At 42.9% G+C, this 25,924-nt stretch overlaps 1 protein-coding gene across 3 annotated transcripts in view; it reads right to left on the bottom strand.

Moving 5' to 3' along the window:
- Nucleotides 1–25,924, bottom strand: part of LOC113837458 (adenylate cyclase type 8) — a 210,738-nt gene that overhangs the window by 34,919 nt on the left and 149,895 nt on the right. For 2 of the 3 annotated variants that reach the window (XM_035449645.1, XM_035449647.1), the window contains 3 exons: nucleotides 17,318–17,519; nucleotides 15,323–15,412; nucleotides 6,287–6,459 (listed from right to left, as the gene is read on the bottom strand). In XM_035449645.1, coding sequence (XP_035305536.1) covers nucleotides 6,287–6,459; nucleotides 15,323–15,412; nucleotides 17,318–17,519 — 465 coding nt within the window. The remainder of the gene's footprint in view (nucleotides 1–6,286; nucleotides 6,460–15,322; nucleotides 15,413–17,317; nucleotides 17,520–25,924) is intronic. The other variant, XM_035449646.1, reaches the window with a different exon arrangement.

Genomic DNA, 25,924 nt, shown 5'->3' with positions numbered 1-25,924 from the left:
CACATGGTACCTAGGTTCTGCCAGCTCCAACTTTCTCTCCAAACGCTTTTTCATGCATCATTTTTCTTGACTTCATCTGTTCCAATTTATTTTCACTTGGGAACACCATGAATTTTGTGTCTGAAATGTCTTCCCCGATTAACACCATTGATGTGGTCTTGCAAGGATGATTTTGATAGCCATGGCTTCTTTTGTAGCCCGGAAAGCTCCAAGAAACTTTGTATTCATATTTAGCTCTAAAGGCCTGTACTGAGAATTAACAGAGTTGGAAAATACAGCGTGTATGCACGTGTACATCGGGCGAGGAGGAGGAGGGCGGCAGATGAATGTGGAAATGCAGGGCAGAGGTGAAACTTTTCCTGTTTGTAAGCAACTGTTTTGTAGCGACACGTGTATGGTAAATCTTAGGAGATTCTATCAAAGTGAAATAAATGCCTTTGATACTCTTCTGGAGGCAGAGGATAGGACAGACACCATCATTATTTCTAGGCCCCAAAGTGGACATTGGGGGAGACCCTTTCCCAGTACCATCATTATTAAATGGGGTAGTCATGACTCCAACTGGAGACGATGCTCACGGTGAGCAGAAAGAGCTGCTTTCCCCAGCTATCAATATGGCCGCTGGTGAGTTGAAGCAAAGGCCAGAATTAATTTTAGACCTTCTGATAGGTATTACAATGCATGGGTGGATTCCAGTATTTTGACTATATTTCAAGATGTCAGCAAGGCATAAGTGGTGCATGAATGGACTCTTCAATCATCGGGTGGAATGTATATATCAATGAGGACTATGAAAGGATACGTGCAGTCAGTGATCCCAAACAAGGTAAAAAGTGTAGCCAGATGGGATGGCATTGTCTGCGAAGCATTGCTCATGAGTAGGCACACAAGCTGGGCTTACAGAAAGAGGTACACACAACTGAAGGACAATGGTGACAGGAAGTCATCCACATTCCAGGTGAGTGTAGACTTCGGTGGATCGATACTATTAAGTGATTCCAAATGAGTTAATTCTTGTGGGCTCTCATTCATTTCCATTGCACATTCCGTTCTGCAAATATTTAACTAGAAACCTATTGCCGGATACTGCTAAGTGATGGAAACATGAATCTTAGTGATAACTCCTTGTCCTCTGCAGCCCCTGTCGTAATGGAAGAGGAACACATGGAAATTAATGACTACAACCTGAAAAGGTTAATGTGGTTATGGGATGGAAAGTGAGGAAGAACAACTAAGGCTGCCACCAAGGAGTTTATCCTTGAGTTATGTCTTGAGAATTGTGGGGGGCTGGACTTCCAGAAACAGACACATCAACACATGGGAGGATGCACCTGTGGAAGGTATTCTGGGAAAAGTGTCTGAATTTTCTCTGCCAACACAAGGCTATGAATAGTAACTTGTAGAGTTTTGGGAGGTGAGACTAAAGAAATCAGTACAGGTCTAAGGAAGGAGAGTTTAGGAACCCCCGGCAAACTGAAGAACTTTAAGCTTCTCAACGGTAACAGAGAGCCACTGAAGGATTTGAGGAAAGAATAGGCATTGACCAGATGGGATAAATACAGAGAGAAGCAAGGAGACCAATTCGGGAGCCAAAGTCCTGAAAAGAAAATGAGGAACTTTGTAGAATCCTAACATTTGTGAAAGAGAGGTGTTTTGTTTAATTACAAACATTAGCACTGTGCAAATGCTTATCATATTTGACCCATTAAAACCCGTTCCTATAGAAAAGGAACCAGGGTTATTCTCACTTCACTGATAAGAACAGCAAGGGTTGGAGAAGTTGGATCGTTTTAAATTAATTTAATCAAGTTCACATGCATGGCTGGTGGAAGAAGCGAGAGCTGAATCCAGGTGTTTTTTAACTCCTCAACTGATGCTCTTAGGCAATTCACTGTTGTGCTTCCTGGTAAGGCTTTCTGTGGAAGATCAGCGTCTGGTGACTGACATGATACTGGGGCGGGGGGGGGGGAGCCACTCCTAATTTGAGCTCAGCATTATCTACTGAGACAGGAGTTTGTCATGAAGTGGTACTGACAGGCAGCGTGGGAGAAAATAGTCTCAGGTAGTAGCACCATCCCCATCGAGATGCAGCCACAACGCCTCACCCACGGTTCTAGGAGATTGCCATAGTCTGTAATCAGTCTACCATTCTCTGGAGAAATCAGAACAAGCTGCAAAGATGCTCCAGAATGAGCTTGGACTCGTAAAGCACTAGGTGGGTCCCTTTGACCTGTGACAGCCACTGGGATGCAATGTCTTCTGCCCTATATACGGCAGCTAAGACAGAGGCTGACTGTGCCTTTTATTTCTTACTTAATTCTTGTTGGTAGGAGAGAATGAGACAACACAAGCATAGCCAATAGCTGGCCTTTAAAGAGGACATAGCTGAGAGAAGGAACTACCAGCCATGACTTTGGGATGACATTTGCTCTCACAATTCTTACTTAGAAGTTACTAACTTTTCCTCAAAACCAATTTTGATAATAATAATTGAAATGCTACTACTACTGATGATGATGACAAACCTTTCTTTCAGAAGGAGGAGAGACTAAGAATGATCTTTCTGTGTGATAAGCACATTGGAGACTCAGAGTAGCCCTGGGGCAATGCCATGGAACAAACTGTGTCTTCCTTTCATTGGTTAAAGCCACAACCTTCAGTGTAACTGTATATGGAGATAGAGTCTACAAGGAGATGACTAAGGGTAAATGGAGTTTTGACCCAATAGATCTGATGTGCTTATAAAAAAAGGAAGAGGACCCAGCCTTCTTCTCATCCTGCCCAGTTTTTCTGAGGGTCATGTACAAGTGAGGGAAAGAACCATGATCAAGAAGACAGCCAGTGAGAGCGCACACCCCAAACTTCCCAGACTCTGGAAATGTGAGATACATTTTTGCTATTGAAGCCACTCAGCCCTGTCTGTGACATGTGATGACAGTCCCAGCTGACCAATACAAATGGGTTTGCATATTACACTTATCTGTAGGCAGATTCAGAGATGGGAAGTGGCTTTCTAATACAGCAGCCTAGATTGAAGTTTTGAATCCATTGATTGAAGTAATGAATCCATTACTGATTCCATTAGCGCTGTGAGGATTACATAGGGCAAAGCAAACAAAACACAGGGTCTGCCCGCATAAGACACCAGTGTCTAGAAATGATGAAGAACTGTTACATCTTGTGAACAACCTAAGTGGTTAGTGGATATTCTCCTCCCCTCCCCTTTACTGGTCTCCTTTCTCCCAATTTACCCAGGAGATCTCATCTAATTCACAGGGAGGAGGAGCTTGGTCCTGTCCCAACTTAATGTGCCAGGCTTTGTCCAGTCCCCATGGGAGCCCTTCCCTGTTGGGAGGAGTGGATGGGGGTGGGATTGGGGAAAGGTGAGTGGGGGTGGGTGGGAGAGAAACTTTGGTTGGAATGTAAAATGAAATAAAAAAATATAAATTTAATGAAAAATATTTATGGATTAAAAAGACACACATGTATAAAGGATTACTATTCGGCCTTTAAAAAGAAGAAAAATTTTGATTTGTTAAAATATGGACAAATTGTTACATGAAATAAGTCAGGCACAAGAAAACTACATGTTCTAAGTTAGATATAGATATAGTTCTGTTGAACTTGACAGAAGTAGAGGGTAGAGTGGCATTTACCAGGGCTGGGGATGGCTATTGGGGATTGTTGGTCAAAATATAAAAAAATTTCTGATAGTCTAGAGGGATAAAATTGAGTTCTATTGTAAAACGTGGTGACTATAGTCAATATAGTGTATTGTAGCTTAGAAAAGTTCTGAGTAGATTTTTAAATGCCCTTGCTATAGGAATAAGTATTAGATAGTATATATTAATTTCCTCATCTATAAAATCATGTTGTCCAACATGAACAGATATAATTTGATTGTCAATTAAAGACAATATGAACTCTTTACTTGTAAATTCAACAAAAAAAGTAAAGTGGTCACAGTGCAGTTCCAGGCTGGGGAAATGACTGAATAAGTAAAGTGCTTTCCACAGGGGTATAGGGCCCAGAGTTGGATCCCCAGGACCCATGTGAAAACAGCTGGGCAGAAGTGACCAGCTGTAATCCCAGCACTGGGGAGTAAGAGCCAAGGGAATCAGAGACAGGGGTTCCCAGAGTCAAACTGTCGAACCAAACTAGCCAGAACAGGGGCACTCTGGGTTCAGCAAGACCCAGATTGAGGGTAATGTCTGACAGCAGCTATGGGCTTCTGTGCACACCACACACACACACACAGATACACACACACACACACACACACACACACACACACACACACACACATACACACATACACAAAATACCTGAACACACATGTGTGCCTCACCCAAATATGTATATACACAAGCATGCCTAGAGCACATGCAAAAAAAAAAAAAAAGAACTTCTATAAATCCAGCAAAATTTCAAAGGTCTAACAACACCAAAGGCAAGAATGGAGAGCAATAGGACAATTACCTATAAGAGGAAAATTGTTAGGCTCCTATTGGAGAACAATTTGGCAATAGGACACTGTTTTCAAGTAGTAAATTCAGTTAACCTACAATTCAGCAAGTGATTTTTTTTTTTCATGAAGCTCCAGGAGGAACATGTAGACAAAACTAGGAAGAGCCTGGATTTCTATTAATAGGCCAAAAGGTAACATATATTTTGATATGCTGACAATATACAGTATGTACAGAACTGAGGCAAAATGAACTAGGTCTATAGACGCCAACTGATGTGGATCTTAAAAAGATGACATTGTATGACAATAACAACTACCATCACTGCCACTACCAACAACAAAACCAATAGAAAGCAGCGTTAGATTTCTTAGATGCAGATGTTAAACATGTATCAGAAGTCACAACTGGAATGGAAACACAGTGTTTTGGATGGAGGAGATTGCTCGGTGGTTACATTGTTGGCCATACACGTGTGAGGACTGGAGTCTGGAGCCTCAGAACCCATGTAATTACTGGGTAGGCATGGAAGCCTGCCATAATTCCAGCCTAGGATGCTGGAAAAAAGGGATCCCATTGCAACCTGGCTAGTGCCCAGCCAGTCAGTGAGCTGTGGGTTTTACTGAGAGACCATGCCTCAATGAATGAAGTGGAGGATTCTTCCACTGAGGACAGCGATTCCTGACATCATCCTCGGTCCTTCACATGCATGTACAACACACACACACACACACGCACTCTCACAAACATGAACACACATGCCTGAAAATGCAAAAATCATTAACAACAAAAGTTCACGTATTCAGCAGATTGGTAGATTGTTCTTGGGAGAAAGAGGCCATTAATAACAGGTAATGGAATTTGAATGATGTCTGACCTACTTTATTCTTTAATATAGAAACAAGCATGCCTACTTGCTTTCAGGGCACACTCATGGACATGCACAGTAGACACTTTTGGAGGTTTCTTGGATTACCTTGGCCTTTACCCTGTCAGATTATTAAAGGTTTATTCTGACCTCACTTAGACACACATGCTTCCTACATACCTGATCCTGCCCAGTCTGGTATTCAATGTCTGGTTTTTTCTGGACAAAGTCTGGGCTGATGAAGTGGCTATGAGTGGGTTAAGTGAAACCCCCAGAAGTATATCCAGAGATTGAAGTGTGGTCAAAGGGGGAAGGAATTAGGAGACACATCCTTCTGCCTTCTTCTACTCTGCGGTACTTTTCTCCATGCCTGCTGATACTTCTAATAGCTGAGTGAATGCATCTTCCAAGATGTGGGGATTAAATCTCTTGACAACGTTTACAGCCTGCTCCATTGGACCTCAGCTTGCATTTGCCCCCCCGCCCCCTCATGGTCCTGGAGTTGTACCAGAATCTAAGCATCACCCCAGGCTCTGTGCTTTAAGCAGTCTGGACTTACACATAACCTCTTACAGTTTTCTGTATTTCAGAAGTAACAGTAAAGGATCACTATTGCTCAATCCACAGTGACCGATGCTCTCATTGTTGCTATAGCTAAATTAAAAATTAGACACCACAGGCCTTACCACGGCTAATGTTGAGCAAAGCACTTATTAGGTGTGGGGGAAATCTAGGCTACCACGTGCAATTTAGTCCACATTTTAAATAATTGTCGTAATTAGTCTACAGTCCATACGCTGAAAGGTAGAGATTTTTCCAAAGCTGGGCAACGTCTGAGTGAGATGTGCCCATAACAAGCCAGTCCCTCAGTTGTAGTAACGACTGCGATCACTTGCCCCGGGGTTTCATTCTCTCAACTCATGGGATCATGAACACTGTGGCGGGCACTTACTCTCCACTGTGGTTGAGGTTGTCATAGCTCAGGAAGAGACCTGCGTAGACAGTCTCTGTCAGCAGGGCGTAGACAGCAATCATAATCAGCAGCACAGCCAGCTTCAGGACAGAGTTAAGCCGCAGGAAAACCGCACAGGTCACCATGGCCAACACCCCCGTGAAGACGAAGTACTGCAAACAGAGAACGGAGGCGGTCAGACTGACAGGGACCCCTGAGGACCCCTCTCCTAGCTGAGCTGCCCACTCGTCTCATTAGCAGATTTTTCCTGAATGTTTGTTTGCCCTGGGAGGTCTGGAGCCTCCTGGAATTCAAATTGAACGCCTCCTTCTCCTGCCCCCAGTCTCTACTTCCTGTCCCTATGCGTGGCATTGTCCTTGGATCTCATTGTAAAAATACATTAAAAAAAATTTAGTATTTTGTGTGTTCTGCCTGCATGTATACCTAGGCACTACATACGTGGCCTGGTGCCTATGGGGGCCTGAAGATGGTGTCAGATTCAGTGGTATTACAGCCACAGATGGCCGTGAGTTGCTATGTGGGTGCTGGGAGTAAAATCCCGGTCCTCTGGAAGGGCAGCCAGTGCTCTTAACACCGAGTCATCTCTCTAGCTTCTCAGGCTCACTGTTGGTGGCTCTTTCTTCCCTGTGTCCCACAGTCAGCTGCTTTCTGTTTTTAGGCTCATCATTGCTTCCCTAACAGACCTCCCAACCACCCAGCCTTCTCTAGTTACTTCACCTGCTCTAGTTCTCAGGAGTAACATAAGGACAGTTTTTTTTTTTAAATTAAAAAACCATATTTATTTATCTTTTATTTATGTGGATGTGTGTGAATGCCACAACATACAAGTGGAAATCAGAGGGCAACTTGTGGGAGTTGGGGCTCCCCTTCCACTATGTGGTTTCTGGGATTTGAACTCGGAGCATTAGGCTTGTCAGCAAGTGCTTTTATCCGCTGAGCCGTCTTGGATCCCACCACCCCCATTGTTTCCACCTAAACCTATTGCAGGGCTTTAGAATCTTGAAACACATACTGGCATTCCTTCCCTACATAGTATTTCTGGAACTCCAGCCCAATCGTGTTACTCCTCACTGGAAATCCTATCTTGGCTCTCCAAGCCCTCAAATTCTTTTGTCTCCTGCACAGCAGAGCTCACAGGGTACCGCGTAGCAGCTCTTTTCACCCTCTAAACCCTTCTGTCCCTCTCACACCTCTGTGGCCTGTGACTCAGATCTCATCCAGGTGACTATGCCTTACTTCTATTCACATGTCACGTATCCTTTCCCCTGGGAAGCACCCCCCATCCTACATTGAACCCCACAGAGACTAACATGGCATCTCCCACTCTGTGTCAAGCATCACTGCTCTAATTGCAAACTTGGAATCACCCAAGAACGTGAACAGTGGAGCAGTCTCCCAGCGTCTACGCAGAAAGCTTTCAGGGTTCTACGGGAAACACCTCGGCCTGTTTTCTTTACAGAACTATCGTGGCATATTCTGGGTGTTGGTTCGGATTGCGATTAGTGAAGTTCATGTTGTCAAAGTCTCATTTTGATCTCAAAATCTGTACATAGATTTTTCTTTTTCTCTTGAAGTGTTCAATGACACTGTTCATGGTGGGACTCCCAGCTCCCAAATGTATGGGTTAAGAAACCAACAACTGTAGAGCTAAATAAACTGTTCATGATCTTGAAGCTAGAAAGAGGTGAGTTGGTAGTTTAGATATGGTCAGTTCACACAAGTGTGATTCTAGTGGGAGTGTGGGCCTTGATAACCATAGCTCTCTTGTGTACACTTTGTCTTCTCTCTTCTATTATACAGAGAGCAGCTTTTACATGGATGAGGAGATAGGTAAGAAGTTTTACACATCTCCGTACTCAAGATATGCTATGAATTTCTGAAGTGACACTAACTCATTTATGCAACCTTTTTCACAAATATTGATTCAGAAATGCAGGAGTCCCAGGTGACTTCTCAGTGAGGACAAAGCCCCTGTATATTGCACATGGGACAGGCTCAGAAGATAATCAGGCATTGTCACTGCCCTTGAAGGCCTCTGCTTGTTGTTTCCTTTACCTTGTCTGTTTTCCTAATAAACCCCATTACCAATCCTTGTATCTAATGGAAAGATAAACTGTCTTTAGCTGTCCTCTAAGGCTTTTTCTTGGGCAAGGTTTATTTACAGCTCATCTTGATACCCTTGGGCAGGAAGCCGTGTGTGAAGAGCCCAGATGCAAAAGTGTTCAGACTGCAGTTTTTCTCCATCAGAGAAACTTCCCAGATGCTCCATTTCAACACAGGCTGTAGGGTAGGAAGTTAGATCCAAGGGGCCTGCATTCATTGCTGCCATCAGCACAGCACACACTTGTGCCTGGTTGTGTCAATTAAATTATGAATCATGCATGATACCAAAATCTATTGAAATGACAGTTCCCTTGGAGCAAAAATTTGGAGAGCACAATAGTTGAATAAAAAAAAATGTACTCATTTAGTTAATAGCATTGCAATCAGGGTAGGTGATAGGTAGGCATGGGATGTTGAAGGAAGAAATAAGAAATGGTTGGGGCCTAAAGGGGATTACAGTAAAAAACAAACATGAGGCAGACATGGAAATGCCAATTTGGTAGAAATGTACTATGGTAGTGATGTGACCAACCGTGACAGGAACAACGAGGCAGCAGCAAGCGTATTTCATAGAGAGGAGGTCTAAAGAGGGAGAGGTGAGGTGAGTTTATTTTGGGTCTTGAGGGTTAGACAGCAAATGGGAAGTTAAAATAGTTCTACATGCCAGGGTAAATGCAACAGGGTGTCAGGAGAATTATTTCCTAGGACTAAACAAAAGACCCATGAAACTAATCAAAGAGAGAGCTGGCAACACAGACCAAGAGAATAAATAAATGCTGTCTTCCTGCTTGTCTGCCTATTCTTAAAGAGACACCAGGCATCTGGAGTTATATTATTTTCATGGCGGACTAGTGGTTTTCTGTTTTTTACGGTCTCAATAAATATGTTAGCAAGTCCTTCCCATAGCTATCCCAGGGAGAGGAATGTCACGGTTGGTCACATCACTACCAAAGTACATTTCTACCAAATTGGCATTTCCATGTCTGCCTCATGTTTGTTTTTTTACTGACTTGGATGGTTTAGCCAAACTTGTGCTTTAAAGTTGAGACTTTCCAAATTGCTGAATACAAGAAGTATAAAAGACAACGAGGTCCTATACAACACCAGGAGTATACCCTCTGCCCTTTTTCTAGCTCGAATGAATGGCTGGAGGTGAGACTAGGAAATAAAAAGGGACTACAGAAGCTGCAGAAGAAGAATAATGAGAATATGAATGAGGGATCTGAGTGGATGACGAAGAGAAGAAAGAAGACAACGGTGAGAAGCCAAGAGGCCAAAGGATAAAAGGTTCTGTGCCAGGCTTCTCAGAAGAACATTTGAATGGCAGCAGAGAAGGGTTCCAAAATGCTTTCTGTATTGTAACTGTGTGCATAGACAGCACGGTAATTAGAGTTTATATGCACACAGTTACAGTATAGCTCTTTGGTGAATTCTTTCCTCTTGTGATATATGCCACTGTTGTTTTAGCATTCACCACGAAGTTAGTTGTTTTGCATTGAGTTCTTACATCCCAAGGCCTGTAAAACAATGAATTTCCAAGTGTTTTCTCGATCTCTTAATGACATGAGTCATGAATGACGTTATAAACTTAACATCTTTCTAGTTTCAACATCAGCTTAGTTTTTCCCCTTGTAATGTCTGTGAATTCGAATTCTGTGTATTGGAGTAGTATACATTGTTTTTATTTTTCATTCTAAAAGAATCCGTGTGCCACTCCTTTGTGGAGGTTATTGTGAAAGTTAGGCTTCCTTTTACGTTTTGTTGCCCATTAGTGCAAGACCAATTAGGCACAACCACTCACCAGATACATTTGTAGTATCAGCCTTCTTAGAAAATAGTGGTTTAAAAAAATCTGTTTAAAACTATATCAAATCATTCTATTACAGTGTTTGTTAATACATAAATTGTATAACCATACATAGTATAAAGTATGGAGAAAATACAGTTGTCCTTGGGTGAGGGTGGGGTAAAAAAAATCCACAATTTTCTTAGATAAAAGGAATGAGACAATCTATGCAGGAAACAAAGAAGAGACTCAATAATAAAATAACTTGACATTTACAGTGTCTGGATGTTGCAGTGTAGATTGACATGCGAGGAAAAAGAAAGCAATTCAGGCCAGAGAATGAACTGTGGGTAGTTGTACAGTCACAAAGATTGGCAGTATGAGGTCTGACGTTAAAGGAACTCAGGGTAATATGGGGACCAGCTTGAGCGGGGATGTATATCATCTCAGGGGTGAGCTGGGGGAGGGAAGACTTAATGATTCCAATCAAACACTTGTTGGGCACACATTCTATGCAAATCATCCTAAAATGGCTTTATATACCCTAAGTTATTCAATAAGACTCAAAGCTAGACACTGTTCTTTCTTCAGTTCAAAGGAATAGGTGTTTTTGATTTATGGATACTCAAGGCTTTATCTTCTCAGATGACACACTAACCTGGTAAATTGTGAACAAGTCAAGTTCCTCTAAGCCTAAAGATCTTGGATTCGCACGACTTGACAAAATGTGAAGGGTTCTGTCAACATGAAACAAATTCCTCAGACACAAAAGCATGCATGGCTGTCAACTAGGGACCTACTATGTTAACTAAGGACCTACTGTGCTCCAGCTTGGATGACACCATATTCGTGTTATGACACCATCATAGCACACCAGGAATTACCTTGGCAACACACAGTATTTCCTTCCTGTAAGAGGAATGAGAAGAACTTTACCCCATCACAACTGGGGTAGGAGCTGAGTACTCGCACACTCAAGTCAGACAGGCTGAACTCTCTGGGTTCTGCCCAAACCTTTGCCGTCCTCCACTCACACTGCAAGACGGAAGACATCAAGCTGAGTTTCCAAAAGTCACTATGGTTTGAAGCAATATCCAAACATTGATTCATTCACACACAACTTGCTCATCATCAAGTCCACATCATGGAGCCAGCACTGCATTAGGGGTGTGCAGGCAAAAGATGAAGCTGCTCTCCCCAAAAGTTCAAGGGGTGAAGATGCCATAATCCAGGGTTCACCAATTTTACTCTTTTATTTTTTGTCTAATATTACAAACTTCCTTCCATTATAGTTTTCATTTAATAGGTTTTTGCTTCTAAACGTTCAGTTTGGACTCTACATACATCTTTCAGGTTCTTTCTAGCATATGAAATAAAATAATAATAACCATTTCATTACCTGTTTGATAATTATACATAAGCAGCCAGTTGTGGCCTAATTTCCATTCATTGATTCCCTCCTTCATCACCTGTCATAGCTCCTTCCTTTTAATGTCCGGTCATGATTGACTGAATGCCAGCTACAGTGATTTCATTTTGTTAAATCCTGGATGGTTTTAAATGCCTGTGAGTATTTTCAAGATTCATTCTGAGACATAATAAAACCACAGGAAAATAGTTTCATTTTTTTAAAAAAGAATTTACATATACAACGTTTTAAAAGGAAGAATCAGAGTAGAATGTAATCTAGGAACAGACACTCAGCCCTTCTGAAGTCTTTAGCCCCTGCTCTGCCCAGTATCCAGTGGGCTGTGATGTGCTTTCCTCAGTCAGTGAGGGTCACACACTCTTCTCAGCCCATGTGAGTTGCAAATACTGGTTAATTCTGATGGTTTTCTTCCATCACTAGTTTCTCATTTGCATGTCCTGACTGGTCACTCCACAGCTGTCTGAGTCTCTGTGCAACTCTTTTCTCTATGGTGGTGTGTTCTGAAACCTCTATGCCACCTTGCTCTCTCCTGACCCTTTTTGTTTGTCTGTTCTCAAGGCAAGAAGTCACCGTGTTTCAGCTGGGTCCATCTCCCGGAGGCATGGCCTGAACAAAACTCACGGCATCCCAGCATTCCATTTACTTCCTACCTCTTGGGAATCACTGTCTGCATGGCTTGGTGTTCTGTATCTTGAAAGCTGCCGTTTCACATGTTATGTTTGTTTGTTTCTATTTGTCCTAGTAGACAATAGAGATCTTGGCCTGTTATTCAACAGAAGGATGTCTTCTTTTTCCTTAACATTGTTAAATAGACAGTACGTTCTGTCCAGAGATCAGTCTTTGGTTACTTTTACAGTAACATTATTGTATTTATCTCCTACTCTTAATAATTTATAAAGATGAAGTGGTTTGAAACATGTCCTGTCTGGAAAATTAAGGTACAAAGAATGGTATGTATTAAGATGATGCCATCAGTGTGTGTGATGTGCCCAAAAGGAAATGCTTGACTATTGGATAGACTTAAAAACATGACTTGGAAAAGCTTGATGATTGAATTGACTCAAAAATCCTGACTCCAGGATGCAGGACACAGACAGCCAAACTGCTACTGGAAAACCTGCTTTTCTTGACCATAGCAAACCCCTGGCCCCTCTTACAAACAGTGACCTTCTTGGGCAGACAGGAAACAAAGTAAAGAGGTTTGATTCTAAAATGAGGCTTTTCCACTGAGACTCCTGAGGATCATGAGTAGACTATAACCCTACTGGGTTTACACATGGGATCTGAATTCAGTGTACCAACTCATGTCTTTTTCTTCCTCAGGTGAAACATGGCTTCTTCCTTTATTGTCACTCTTTTCCAGTAAGTGACAGGTTTCCAATTTGGAGCCAAGTTATTTCTTTCTTTCTTTCTTTCTTTCTTTCTTTCTTTCTTTCTTTCTTTCTTTCTTTCTTTCTTTCTTTCTTTCTTTATTGCACCATACAACAGTTTTGTGTTTATAGCAGATGATCCAATGTGGTGGCATGCTTTTAGCTAGGCGTGGTTTCTCACAGGGTGATGGGCAAACATCATGTGTAAAGCAGAGGAAACCAAGGCTCAGAGAAATGGCATGTTTTGCTTGGGGACAACCCTCGTGAGTGCCAGGACCTAGATTAAGTCTTTAGAGTTTCTGAATGTCGAATTTCTTCTAGTTTGGCAGTTAGGAGCCTGGGAAGAAATGCAGATGTGCAGCCCAAAGTCAAGTCAAGTGGTTGCTACAGCTGAAGAATTAGTTCTGTGACTGTAGCTTGCTGACTCCTGAGTGAGGTGATCCGTCAGAAAGGCTCTAAATCTCCACTTCGTGCTTATTTGAACTTCTAAATTGTATTATTGTTTTAGAGTATATTTAGGAACACATTTATACTTTTGAGTATGCTTATTCATATTTGTAGTATACACAAGGTCTTTCAACAGGAAATAAAATGTAACACCAGAATCTTAATACATAGGTCTTGTTTCTGTGCCCGGTACTCGCTAAGCTCTTTTTGTGTATACACTTACTTAATTTCCATAACTTCCCAGGGAGTATTACTACTGTCTTTATTTTATGGTTATGGAAGCTGAGGCACAAAGACAAAGCTGTGTGGCTATAAAGCATGCCCACCTCATCCTTAGAGATCAAAACAAACAAAAATAAAAAAAGAAAACCAGTGAATGCTATGGTTCTGAAATGTGAACCTCCGATATGTATCCATGTACAGAGTGTTGACTTAGAGTGACAGGGGACACAGATTAGCCACCACTGACACCCGCTTCGTGCCAGACACCTGCTAGGAGCTATGCATTTGCCAAGTCAATAGACAGCAAGTTATTCATTTCCCATTTCATAGATGAGGAAACAGACAAGAGAAAGGAACAAAATCCGGCTTAGACTAGCTCTGATTATCCAGATCTTAGCTTCCCTTCCTCCCCCTCAAAACTGAGGTATTCCCTACGGGCTCCAAACCAAGAAGTTCTTAGGAAGCTGCTGTCCCATAGAATCTTGTACACGGAGGAGGCACCAGGCTGTGCAGTCTTTCCCATCCATCCTTGCACACCCCAGGTCTCTCCTTCTAGGACTAGGATAAAGAATACGGAATCTACAGCACAAGTGCCAGTACCAAGCCATTGTTGCGGAGTTAAAAGAGAAAGAAAGGACAGAAAGGATCGAGAAAGAAAGCAAAGCAGCAATGTGGGAACATGCCTAAGCAGGCTACTCTTGAACAGGGGCTTTATTATTAGACGGCGGTGGCAGTAGGAGCCTCTCTTTCATAGGTGTGCATGGAGGGTGCAACGGTTCTTAGTCCAATTCTCAGACCCAGAGAGTTTACCTCGAGACTCTTCTCTTCTCATACACTGGAGAGCTCTCTGAGTCTGCCACCTCGCAGAGGAACAATTCTATACCTGCTCGCCATACTACGGGATTAGTTGGGGTCTTCCAGAGCTACCAGCTGTTATCTTTCCTGGCCTAGAATTTCTACGCTAATATACACAGGTTCAGACTTCCAGAGTCTGTAGACTGACCCTAAGGCCCGTGGATTGACACATGGTCAAGAGAGGGATAAACATGCATGAGGATGACAGGCATCATGAAGGGATATCTTCAGACACTGGTTCTCGGGAAACTCTCCCTTACTCCTTTGACTGAAGCTTTAGCTATAGTTTTCTGCCTTTCTTTTTTTCTATTTTCTTTATTCCCTTCCTCCCTTCATTCCTTCCTTTGTTCCTTCCTCCGATTCTTCCTTTCTTCCTTCCCTTCCTCCCCTTTAACACTGCTGGAGCATTACCTTTACTTGGCCACAGAGATCTGGACACGTTCCCCTAAAGAGTTTTATAGGTGAGCTTGGATGAAATGATGAGGAAAAAAAGAGACAAAAGAAATAGACCGGTAAATAGTGGGGAAGGTGGAAGAGAAATAAAGGAAGAAGAATGCGGGGAGAAGCAGAGAAGGGTGGTTAAGGGAAAGATGCAGAGGAGAGAGCAGGGAAGACGATGGAGAAACAGGGAATGGAGAAAGAGAGAGATGCAAAGGGAACAAGAAGGAAGGAAGGAAGAGGAACAGGCAGAAAGTACATGGTTTCTGGAGCTGTCTCTAAGACCCTCTGGCCAGTCCTGTGCCCCTGTGCTGGTGGAGATGTTTATGTCCACCTCTCACCATTGGGAGCTTGCAAATAAATACCTCTGGGTAGGAGCAGATATCTGTAAACACAGCTGAGGAATTGAAAGTCAGGTTCTTCAAGGGTATCGACTTGTCAAAATCACACCACAGCTGCGGATTAAAAAAAAAATAAAAGAACAACAACAAAAAACAAAAAGACACAGGAACAACAGTCAGTGTGAGTGTTGGGAGTGGAATAGTGTGCTAGACGCTGCTGGCTTTCAGCCAAAGCCAGGGGTAGGAGAGCCTAGAGGGGCTTGCCTGCCAGGAGGGAGGTGCTGGGTTCTGTCACCTCTTTTATTTAAAAAATAAGCACTGGCTCAGAAAAAGGCTTTTGCAAGCCAGTCACGAAACTGGGTTAAGATGTTTCTGTTTGTCCTGTCACTCTGGGACACTGGAGTATGTTTGTAGGACACAGAAGAGAGCTGGAGAATGGGGAGAGAGGTCTGAGGTGAATTCGCAGCCTGTCCCAGATACAAAGCTGGGAGAATTTAAGAGATCTGAAGGGCACATTTTCTAGAAAGACTCTTAACTCTTAACATTGGGGTGAGGGGCATCTCCTCAGACAGATGTTACTGCTGAAGGCTTTTTGGCATTCCAGGGTCACGTCCATTGGCTGAAAACCTCCTCTGTGCCAGACACTTAGCTTAAAAAAGCCCCACAATCGCCTTGCGAGGTAGCTGCTGTTTTTATCCCCAGTTTATAACCGAGAAATATGAAACTCTGAGAGGTAAAGTAACTTGTCCAGGGCCACCACGCTGGTGACGGATAAAGCTGAGAATCGAACGCAGGTCTATCTGACTCCAAAGCCTCCTAGCTTCCTACCATATCAGTGATGCAGTGACCTCAACCTAGAACCTTTGGAGGCTTTCCCAAATCCTGCACCCCAGAAAATCTACCTCATCAAGAATGGAGATCCTAGCTACCATTTCACGCCATGTGGGCCAGCAACTCCGACATATGCTCTATGCAACATTCACTGGATGACCACATCATGAGATGATGGTTTTCTCTTTATTTGTTTCTTCGAGCCCTTTACAACGAGGTCAACTACAGAGTTTAGACAGTGAACGAGAGGCAGTCTAAGCCTCTAAGTCAGATGCCAAACAGCAGGGAGAGTCTATAGCTTGGGTCAGGGACATTATCTCATGGCCCAAATGGCACAATGATACTATTATCCACAAGATGATGACTAACATAGACTGACTCCACACGCCAAGGTTAAGACCAGAGTTAGATCAAACGCCCTTGAAATCTAGCCTAATATATATATATATATATATATATATATCCCGTTGTTCTCATGGTCTGGCTATACAGAGAAAACAAAACCAGTGAAATATGAATCATCAAATTAAAAACATCCAGGAATAGCATGGCAATTGTACTCTATGTGCCGCATCAAATACGAGCCCTGAGCAAGTCATAGACAAGGTACTCAACCTTTCTGAAGTCAAGTTTCCCCATCCATCAAATGTGGACAATGATACCCATCTGTTACAATAAGTGTCAGCTATTTAGTTTTTATTTCCCCATCCTGCCCTCCTCCCAGAGATGCATTTTGGCATATTAGGAGGATGAGCGTGGGTCATGGAGTCAGACAGACCTTATTGGTAAGTTATTTCATATCTCTGAGCCTCAGGTGCCTCAGCCATAAAGTGGGGATAAACGAGACTTACCTCACAGGATTTACGAGGGGACTAAATACGAGAAATATGTGATGGCCTTCCTTCGGTGCATGGCACATAGCAGGTACGTTCTGACACTGATTAAATGAATCCCAACTTTTATTTTTTGGCCACCGACAGTACAGGGGGCAGCTAAGCTCTCGTGGTGGGCTAAAGATAACTTTCCCACAGTAAAATACACAGTTCTGACAGGGGCCATTATTTTGTCTTCCATCCCCGAGCTTGGGGGCTGAACTGGCGCATGCAGGAAGCTGCTGGTTCCATAAGCTCTCAATTCCTGACTCTACGCTAGATACCGCAGGGGCTGAGGGGCTTGGAGGATGCTTACGATGTTGAGGACGGCTCCCAGGAAATTAATCAAGATGGAGGCAAAGATGATGACGTTCCGGGCCAGGTAGGTTTCATTAATCCAACAGCAGGTTTTGCGGAGGACAAGGGGCAGACACTTATAGTCCTCTGCCGTGGTGACGAGGACCAGCGCAGAGTGCATCATGATGAGAATGGAGAACTGGATGGTCATTGGCACCAGCCTGCAGGAGACACAGAAGGCGGGTCACGTGGGCACAGGTCACCTCGTCCCTCCAAACAGCCCTAGCAGCCTTATTCATGTTCCTCCTTTCCCACCATGTATGCAGTTCCTCTGCAAGGAGTATGTGATAGTTGGCTTGATTTGTTTTACCTCCCCCTTCTCCCCCTGGCTTTCACTTCTCTCTCTCTCCTTTTTTTGGGGGGGCATGAATAAGTGTGCATGAACTTTGTATACACGTCCACATGTATGTAGGTGCAAACATGTGGTATGTGTTTGTACATGGACACATATACTTGTGGAGGGCAGAGGCTGGCGCCAGATGTCTTCCTTGAGAACTTTCTACCCATACCTTGAACAATCTCTCACTAGGATCCATACCTTGCCTATTCACCAACTCTTGGTAACCACGTTGCTCTGGCAATGCCAAGCCTCTACTTCTGCTTCCTGGGTGCTAGAACTACAGTGTCCTGCCACTCCCACCTGGCAGTTGTCAGGGGATCGGAACTAAAGCCCTCAGTCACACCTGAATGACTGTTACGTTAACCACTGAGCCTCAGCCCCTTTTATAGGGCATCTGCTGCTAAGACACTACACCACTAGTCTGCAGCCTTTCATCAAGGTCATTTACTCTGGCTGTGGAAGAAGCCCATCACATACTTTTCCCTTTCATGGAAGATTTTATGACTCTTTCTTTCTCCATCCACTCTCCTACTCATAATCAACTCAGTATTCAGTTGGGTTAATGATTACTGTGGTTTTGTGGAGTATATTTCATACCATTGGATCTGTAGGTAAGGGGTGTAGTTTAGAGCAAAGCATCAAGATCTCATGAGATCTTAGTCCCATGAAAACCCATGTCTATTGCAAATCTCCATCAATGTAGGACTTTCCTTAACCAATTCATCACCAAGCATGTTTACTCCTCTCCTTGGGATTTGATCCCTTTTCCTCCGTTCTGTGGCTGCTTGTGTCCTACCCTGGCATCTCTTGTTTTCTTGTTTCTCATCCAGCAAACTGTTGCAAGTTACTGAAGGGTGCTTTTGTGATGGGTTGTTCTATATATATGTTTCTCTTATTGGTTGATGAATAAAACACTGTTGGCCAATAAGGCAGGAAGATAGGTGGGAACTAGGAGAGAGGAGGACTCTGGGAAAGGTAGGCAGAGAAAGTCCACCAGAAACAGTCACCATTTAGGTCATCAAAGGAGTAACAGGTCCAGACTCTTCTCAGGTAAGATAAGTCCACATGGAAATTCTTAGATTAATAGAAATGGGTGAATAATTAAAACAGAGCTAGCCAATAAGAAGCCCTAGTCATTGGCCAACAGTTTTATAACTACTATAGCATCTGTGTGTTCATTTGGGGCTGAAGGGCAGTGAGACCAGCTGGGACAAAGAACCTCTCATTACACCTTTGTAGAAGAAGCCAGAGAGTTTCTGCCTTCTACAGAAATTATCTGCTTTAAGATTCTCCATATGCTAGCACTTTATACAACTCCATTTACGACCACTCCCATACCCTCCTTCTGTCTGAATGATTGAGCTCTATGTGCCAGACTATGGGGTCTATGTGCCAGACTATGATATCTAGTTTCCATTCCTCAAAAGAAACCAAGAGACATTTCCCCCCTCTGGATGAGGGTTTAAAGCTCACAGGAAGGTAGTTTTCTCACGAGTAATGCAGTTGATGAGTGTTAATGCTGGAATTTAAACTCCTAAATGCTGTATCACTCTACTCCTGATCCCTCTGGAGAATGATATGCTCATGGTTCCTGTAATTATTTTTGCTTCCATGGTTTATAATGTCATTAATTTGTTAAATAAGCTTTCTTCTCATGCAAAGAGTAAGCAATCAAGATACCGGAACTAAAACCATATCATCTAGGGGATCATGACCTAGAGGAGAATTCGGGTATACAAATGACAAAACAATATGGTATGCAGTAGTCCATAAAAAGTCATGAAGAGCTATCATTTTTGGAAAGCAAGAAAGGGAATCCAGGAGGCTCCAAGAAGGAGATGACATTTGGGGTCGACCTTACAGAATGGAGGGATTTTTTTTTTTTTGTAATGTAGAGACAAGGGAAAACATAATAAAGGCAGCAGAAGAACAATCGTCGCCAGTGTGTTTGGAGTTTGCTAATGACCTGTCTAGTTAAGGCTACTGTTGCTGTGATGAAACACCATGACCAAAGGCAAGTTGGGGAGGAAAAGCTTTATTTGGCTTACACTTCCATCATTGAAGGATATCAGGGCAGGAACTCAAACAGAGCAGGATTCTGGAGGCAGGAGCTGATGTAGAGGCCATGGAGGGGTGTTGCTGACTGCTATGCCTTCCATTGCTTGCTCAGCCTGCTTCTTATAGAACCTAGGACTACCAGCCCAGGGATGGCACCAGCACAGTGGGCTGGGCCCTTGCCCATCAATCACTAATTAAGAAAACACCTTACAGGCTTGCCTACAGCCAGATATTTTGGAGGCATTTTCTCAAGTGTGGTTCCCATCTCTCAACTGGGTCTAGCCTGTGTCAAGTTGACACACAACCAGACAGCACACAACTCAAGTTGTAAAGCTATGAAGTCAGACAGAAGTCGCAGTGTGTCGCAGAGCTTTCTCCTACACACTAAGATTTCAAACCAGGGAAGGTCATAGTCAGATATTTGAAAGACAACTGAAGAATTGTTTAGAAGTTTTGGATAATTGAGGCAGGACACGGCTGTGGAAGAATACAGGAAACTAAGGTTCAGAGAAAGCTGTGCGGGCAATCTAGTTAGTGCTGTGTGGGTGTATGTATGGGGCGTTCTTGGAAAAAAGGATGTTAGTAATGACTTTTATCATCTTAACTGGGTATACTTAGCAAATGAAGTGATTAGGGGAAAGTTAAGTAGCTGACATTTGTTTGAAAATATGTTGGGCACAATTGGGTAGTGTAGGGACAGTTACGGGGACAGCGTGGACTTCTGGGCTTGGAGTGAAGGGGAAATGGTTGAAGATGTGGCCATGAGAAAGTTGTCTGAGCAGAGGGCTCACATCAGACAGTCATAAGGTTGAAGATGAATCTGTACAGAAGCTTGTGTCTTGAGAAAAAGAAGACTCAAAGGACTTGAAGAAATGTGCTCAGTTACACTGGCACCACTCATGGTATCTGGGAGTTGTTGGGGGGGGGGTCGTGAGGAAAAGAAAGAAATGTACTAAGAGGAAGTATGCTTAGTACTTAGGATGTCCACTTCTTTTGTTCCTGGACTTGGGGTCATATGCCATGTTCTAACAAGCTACCCTTTCTCCATAAGCCAGTCAAAACAGTTACATTAACAATGAAAGGCAGGAAAATAATGTTTATTCGACGTGGCTGCATTGGGAAGAGATCTGGCAATTCTTGCTCCTCGCCCAAGCCTGGGTTCAGAGTCTTGAAGTAAGACTGAGATTTAAGTGAGGGTCAGAGTTCAGTATACCCAAGCTGGCCAGCATTCTCTCACCAGTAAGGTAGTCTGGAGGCTTCCTCTGAGGTCCAGGTTCTATGCTGTCGCTCTTCCAGTATAAGATTCCTGGGGCAATTCCACTTTCTTTGGTCGGATATTTCAATATCCTGATCACCAAAGATGGGGAATCCAAAATCTCTGCACAATATTATTAATTTTTGTCCCCTAGACTGTTACACTTTTACATGATTAAGTAATGGGAAGGCTAGAAAATGATAGTCCCACAGCCTTAGCTATTATTTTTTGGATTTCAGAAATGACATTTTAGGTTTTACGGATCACCTTCACAAGGAATTTCTGTGGGGATTCTAGATAGGAGGAGTAGGCTTGTGCAACGGAACTCCCCCCACCAATGGGGTGAAGAAACACCCCCTGGGAAGGCTGTGTTACTCACTGGCACTCAGGAAAGCCATATGAAGAACACAGGTGCGTCACTTTGTCAGGCAGAGCCACAAGAGATGAAGTCAATCGCTCAGCGGGTGTGTCTCTGCGGTGTGAGGCAGCCATTGAGATTAAACATGGCCGTGTCCAAGGAAACTGGGTAGAGCAAGTTTGAAAGATGCCCAGGAGATCTGCAAAGGCTAAAGTGGCTACCACTTCAGGGTATATACGGGGACCAAAAGGATGGATCTTGACTTTGTAGTCTGGGCTGTATAGTCCTGAGCTGGACGTTGCCAGCCTATACTTCCGCTTCCGGGAAGAATTTAGTGGGGCATGTCCTGTTCTTCCAGTGTGATTCAGCGTTGCTTCAGGTTCTTCCATCACCCAAGAGGCACAGATGAGTGTGCAGGTGTTCAGTGAAGAGTTATTGACTTGGGCTTTCTGTGCAGAGAGTGAGTGCCCTTGGTATCCTCAACAGCTTGTATTGGAAAAAGGGCTCCCATCCATGGCCCCAAGCAGGCCAGTTTTTTATTTCTCCCCAGACAAGGGGCTGCTGCTCCCCTGTCACACTGGTGGTCGTGCCTTATACTGGTGTTTCTGAACACGAGAACAAAGGTCTCACACTGGAGTTTGAAGACAATTCTCAGGCAGGTACTCTATCCCAGCTGTTGCCACAGGTTAACACAGTCTTTTGTTTGGAAATCTATAAAACCAGTGCTTTGTGGTACGTGTCACTATTGGGCTTTCATGTAATGTTTTCAGGGAGCAGGAGGTCATGAGGGGACACTGAAGATGATAGGTCAGGGTCTTCACAGAAAACCACCTAAAGGTGCGGTGCTCCTAACTAACTGACATTCTATGAAATTTACTGGGACATGGGAAATTATGGAAAGGTGAGCATAATAGCTTAGAGACAAGACAGAAGCCCCCTATGTTTGAACCTGTAGTTCCATAAAGACCCTATAGCTCCCAGCTTCAGAGAAGTTAACTAATTCCTCTGGGTATCAAAAACCTTACAAAACTGGAAATTTTAGCCTTATATTTTAAAAAACTCTCTGAGGTTAAAAAGAGTAACTATTTAGTCTATTCAAATAAAATAAAATAATCCCTTTCTCTGGATGGTGAAGTTCAGGATATTAAATGTATTTAGACATCTGTGAGAAGAGTATTGACTGTAAGATGTGCTTTCTCAGCTGGGTGCTGGTGCTATGTGTAAAGTTCCTCTGAAAGGTGTTTTTGTTCTGCAGCCCCTCAGTGTTCATTTATTTCTGCAGACAAACATTATAGCATCAGATTTCAGGTTTTATCTAATTATAGAGCCATCCAGGCATCCATGGGTTCTGATATTGCTTTTGCACAGTTGCTGTGCAGGAGAGCCAAGGAAACCATTCATTTCTGAAGTTGCGTCTCCAAAAGAATGACAAGGGATTTTCAAACCATTCTATCCTCTCTACACATAAACTTCTAATTACTCTCTGAAATCTGTGTTTAAAATACAGATCAGGTTGGTAGTACATGTGACATTTGCCAGAGAGGCAGAGATCAGTGGAGAGGTGTGATCAGCCTAAAACAGGATTCAGAACCTCAGATCACACCCAAAATGCCATTTGTAGAAATCTTCAGAATCTGCAAATAGCCTGTGAGTGCAATCTCATGTTTGATCCTGGAGCAACTCTGAGAGGTTGGTATTTTGGCTCTTTCAACAAACACATAGCATGTGGCTTGGGTAAGGAAGGAGCCAGAATTGCCCCAAATGGACATGGTTGATTTACTTGCGGCAGTCCTGAGAAGAGAACATGTTTATTCCAATTCTTGGAAATATCCTTAAAATACCTATTTTGCTTTTAATTGTGTGTGTGTGTGTGTGTGTGTGTGTGTGTGTGTGTGTGTGTGTGTGTGTGTGTGTGTGTTGGTGTGTAGGTATGTGCACGTGGGTGCAGGTATCCTTGGAGTTCAGAAGAGAGTTTTAAATACCTAAGAGCTGGAGTCAAAGGTGGTTGTGAGTTGTCCGATGTAGGTGCTGGGAGTCAACCTTGAGTCCTCTGCTAAAGCAGACTGTGTTTACCTCATTAAGCGGTCTCTCTAGCCCTTCATAATATCCATTCCATAGACAAATGTAAGTGTCATGGAAGTTAAATATGCAATACAATACTGTTTGCAAGTTGCACTGAAAATGGTCAGTTCAGTGTTTCCTTCTATTCTTTCTGCCCTCCCTCTCTTTCTCAGGAATCTCCAAGGATCTAGTTACCTCGCTAGCTCTGTTTTGCTTCCTTCTTTCTTTCCTCTCTTCCTTCCTTCTTTCTTTCCTTCCTTCCTTCCTTCCTTCCTTCCTTCCTTCCTTCCTTCCCTCCCTCCTTCTCTCCCTCCCTTCCTTCCTCTCTGTCTAATTATAGTACACATGCAGATATAATGCAGATATAGATGCATAGTTTCTATATTCTCAAAAGTATTTTAAAGGTATTTTCTAGTCTTTCTTGAGTTTACCCTTCTGGGAAAGGAACGTCTATGAACATGCCTCACTAAAGCAAAGAACTGTGCTAGCACTGTCTGCATTTGCCAGGGTCTGTTAATTTTCCTCTTCAAGGGCAGGAAATTAGCTGTGGCCATATGAGTAAAGATGATTTCCTTAAAATATCCATTACGGAAGTACAAAGGATTGGCACCCACTCTGTGTCATTGCAAAGCACCAATCAGTAGCAGGATCTGTTGGAGGGAAACAAGCACACACTACAGGGAGCTTTGCTGTCCCGAGGGTGAATGTGCCATTCAGTTGCCGTAATACGGAGACTGCCTGGTCAGAGTTCAGCTTGGTCATGTTTTCCTGGTCACTAAGAGTGAGGCGGGAATGGTGGCTATAGAGAAGTTATGAGCTGCATTTGGAAGCCAAGATCAGGGACTCCCTTCCATCCAGCTGCCAAGAAAGGTTCTAGGTCTTTTCTCCAATCTGAGGAGTCAGGATATCAAGCCTGGCTTCCTTTCCTGTTCTTTCCCAGGTCTTTTCACCAAAAGATGTGGTTGTATCTCCTGTTTGATGAACTCTTTGATGTTCAGTGCCTATACCCTTTAGCTCGCTAGGGGTTGGAAAATAATGCTACCTTAGTTCTATCATCATCATCATCATCATCATCATCATCATTATGCTGGAATATTTTGTATGATGTTTCTTCTCTTTGATTATTTAACCATCTTGTGGTTAGTTCATATAGAAGAGACGGAAAATGTTTCTAACTTTTTATCTGTTTCTGTCTTTAAAATACATTGTGAACTTATGAAACTCAATGCATTTTCTAGGCTTTTATTGAATGTTGTAATAGTTACTCATTCTAAGGCCAAAACTCCACCATCTTACTACAATGGTAGCTCTTTCAGTGACAATTGATGCCTTCTAATATGACTAACAATGCTTGAGGTTTTTTGTTTTTTAATAGAACAAATTGTTCCAGTCTTGTTTATTCATCAGGTATCTCCAGAAGAACAGAACATATGATTGTAATAGGAGATGTATTAGACTGGCTTACAGTCTGAGACATAGTGGCTGTCTATGGCATGGAAAACCAGGGGAACCATTAGCTGCTCAGTCAATGAACTTCTCAGAACAATACAAATCAACGATGCAGTCCTAGACAGAGGTTAGCCTGAGACACCCTGAAAAGTTCAAGTTCAGGCGCCAAGATTAGAGAATACGGGGCCTGATGTCTGTAGCAGCAGTAACAAACACACCACTTGACAAGAATCAAACATATGGTAATATGAGCTGACTCTTCCTGCTTTTCATTTAATGTGGGTCCCAGCCTATCTACTGGATGGTGCTTCTTACATTCAGATCAGGTCTTCTCTATTCAGTCTACCAACCCACATGACAGTCACCTCAGGAAACTCCATCACAGACACACCTAGAAATGTGCTTTCCCAATTTCCTAGGTGTCTCCCAAACCAATCAAGTAGGCAAATAGGATCACCATCACAAGGTTGTCTTGTACAGTTCCTGCTCTTGATTTTCTTAGGAATCCTTGCTCTGGAACTAGATCTGCCGTGCTTAAATTAAGGCTGTAATACATCAATTGGGAAATCTATTTCAGCACTCGGGTCCTAAGTCTCTTCTCTTTATAAAGACAACATTGATAGTAGCTACCCAGTGAGGCTGTCATGGAGATTTTTTGAGTTATTATGTAAAGTGTATGTAAGTGATTGGCCAATGTCTAAGTGTTTGTAGTGCCAACTTTCAAATTTTCTGATCTAGGAGTGATGATATGACTATCGATGACTCACGTGGGCAAACAGACAAATGATCAAGCCTCTTATAATGCAAATGGCTTTCTGCACTCATGGATGCAATATCCAGCAGGGATGCAGACTATCCCAGTTTGTGCTAATATTTTATTAATATTAGGAAAGATTTTTCTTTGCCTAGGCAGAGTAAAGAGAATATTATGCATAGTAAGTCAGTCAGAATTGACCCAGAATTGTTGAGCACTTAGTTTTAGTTCCTGGACCCAGTCATGTTAAACTCTGAAGCCTGGAACAGGTCAGCTGGATGGCTCTAGGTG

Source organism: Cricetulus griseus, chromosome 10, assembly GCF_003668045.3.
Source record: "Cricetulus griseus strain 17A/GY chromosome 10, alternate assembly CriGri-PICRH-1.0, whole genome shotgun sequence".
Lineage (NCBI taxonomy): Eukaryota > Metazoa > Chordata > Mammalia > Rodentia > Cricetidae > Cricetulus > Cricetulus griseus.
The sequence above is the reverse complement of the archived record's forward strand: the minus strand, read 5'-3'. Positions and strand labels throughout refer to the sequence as shown.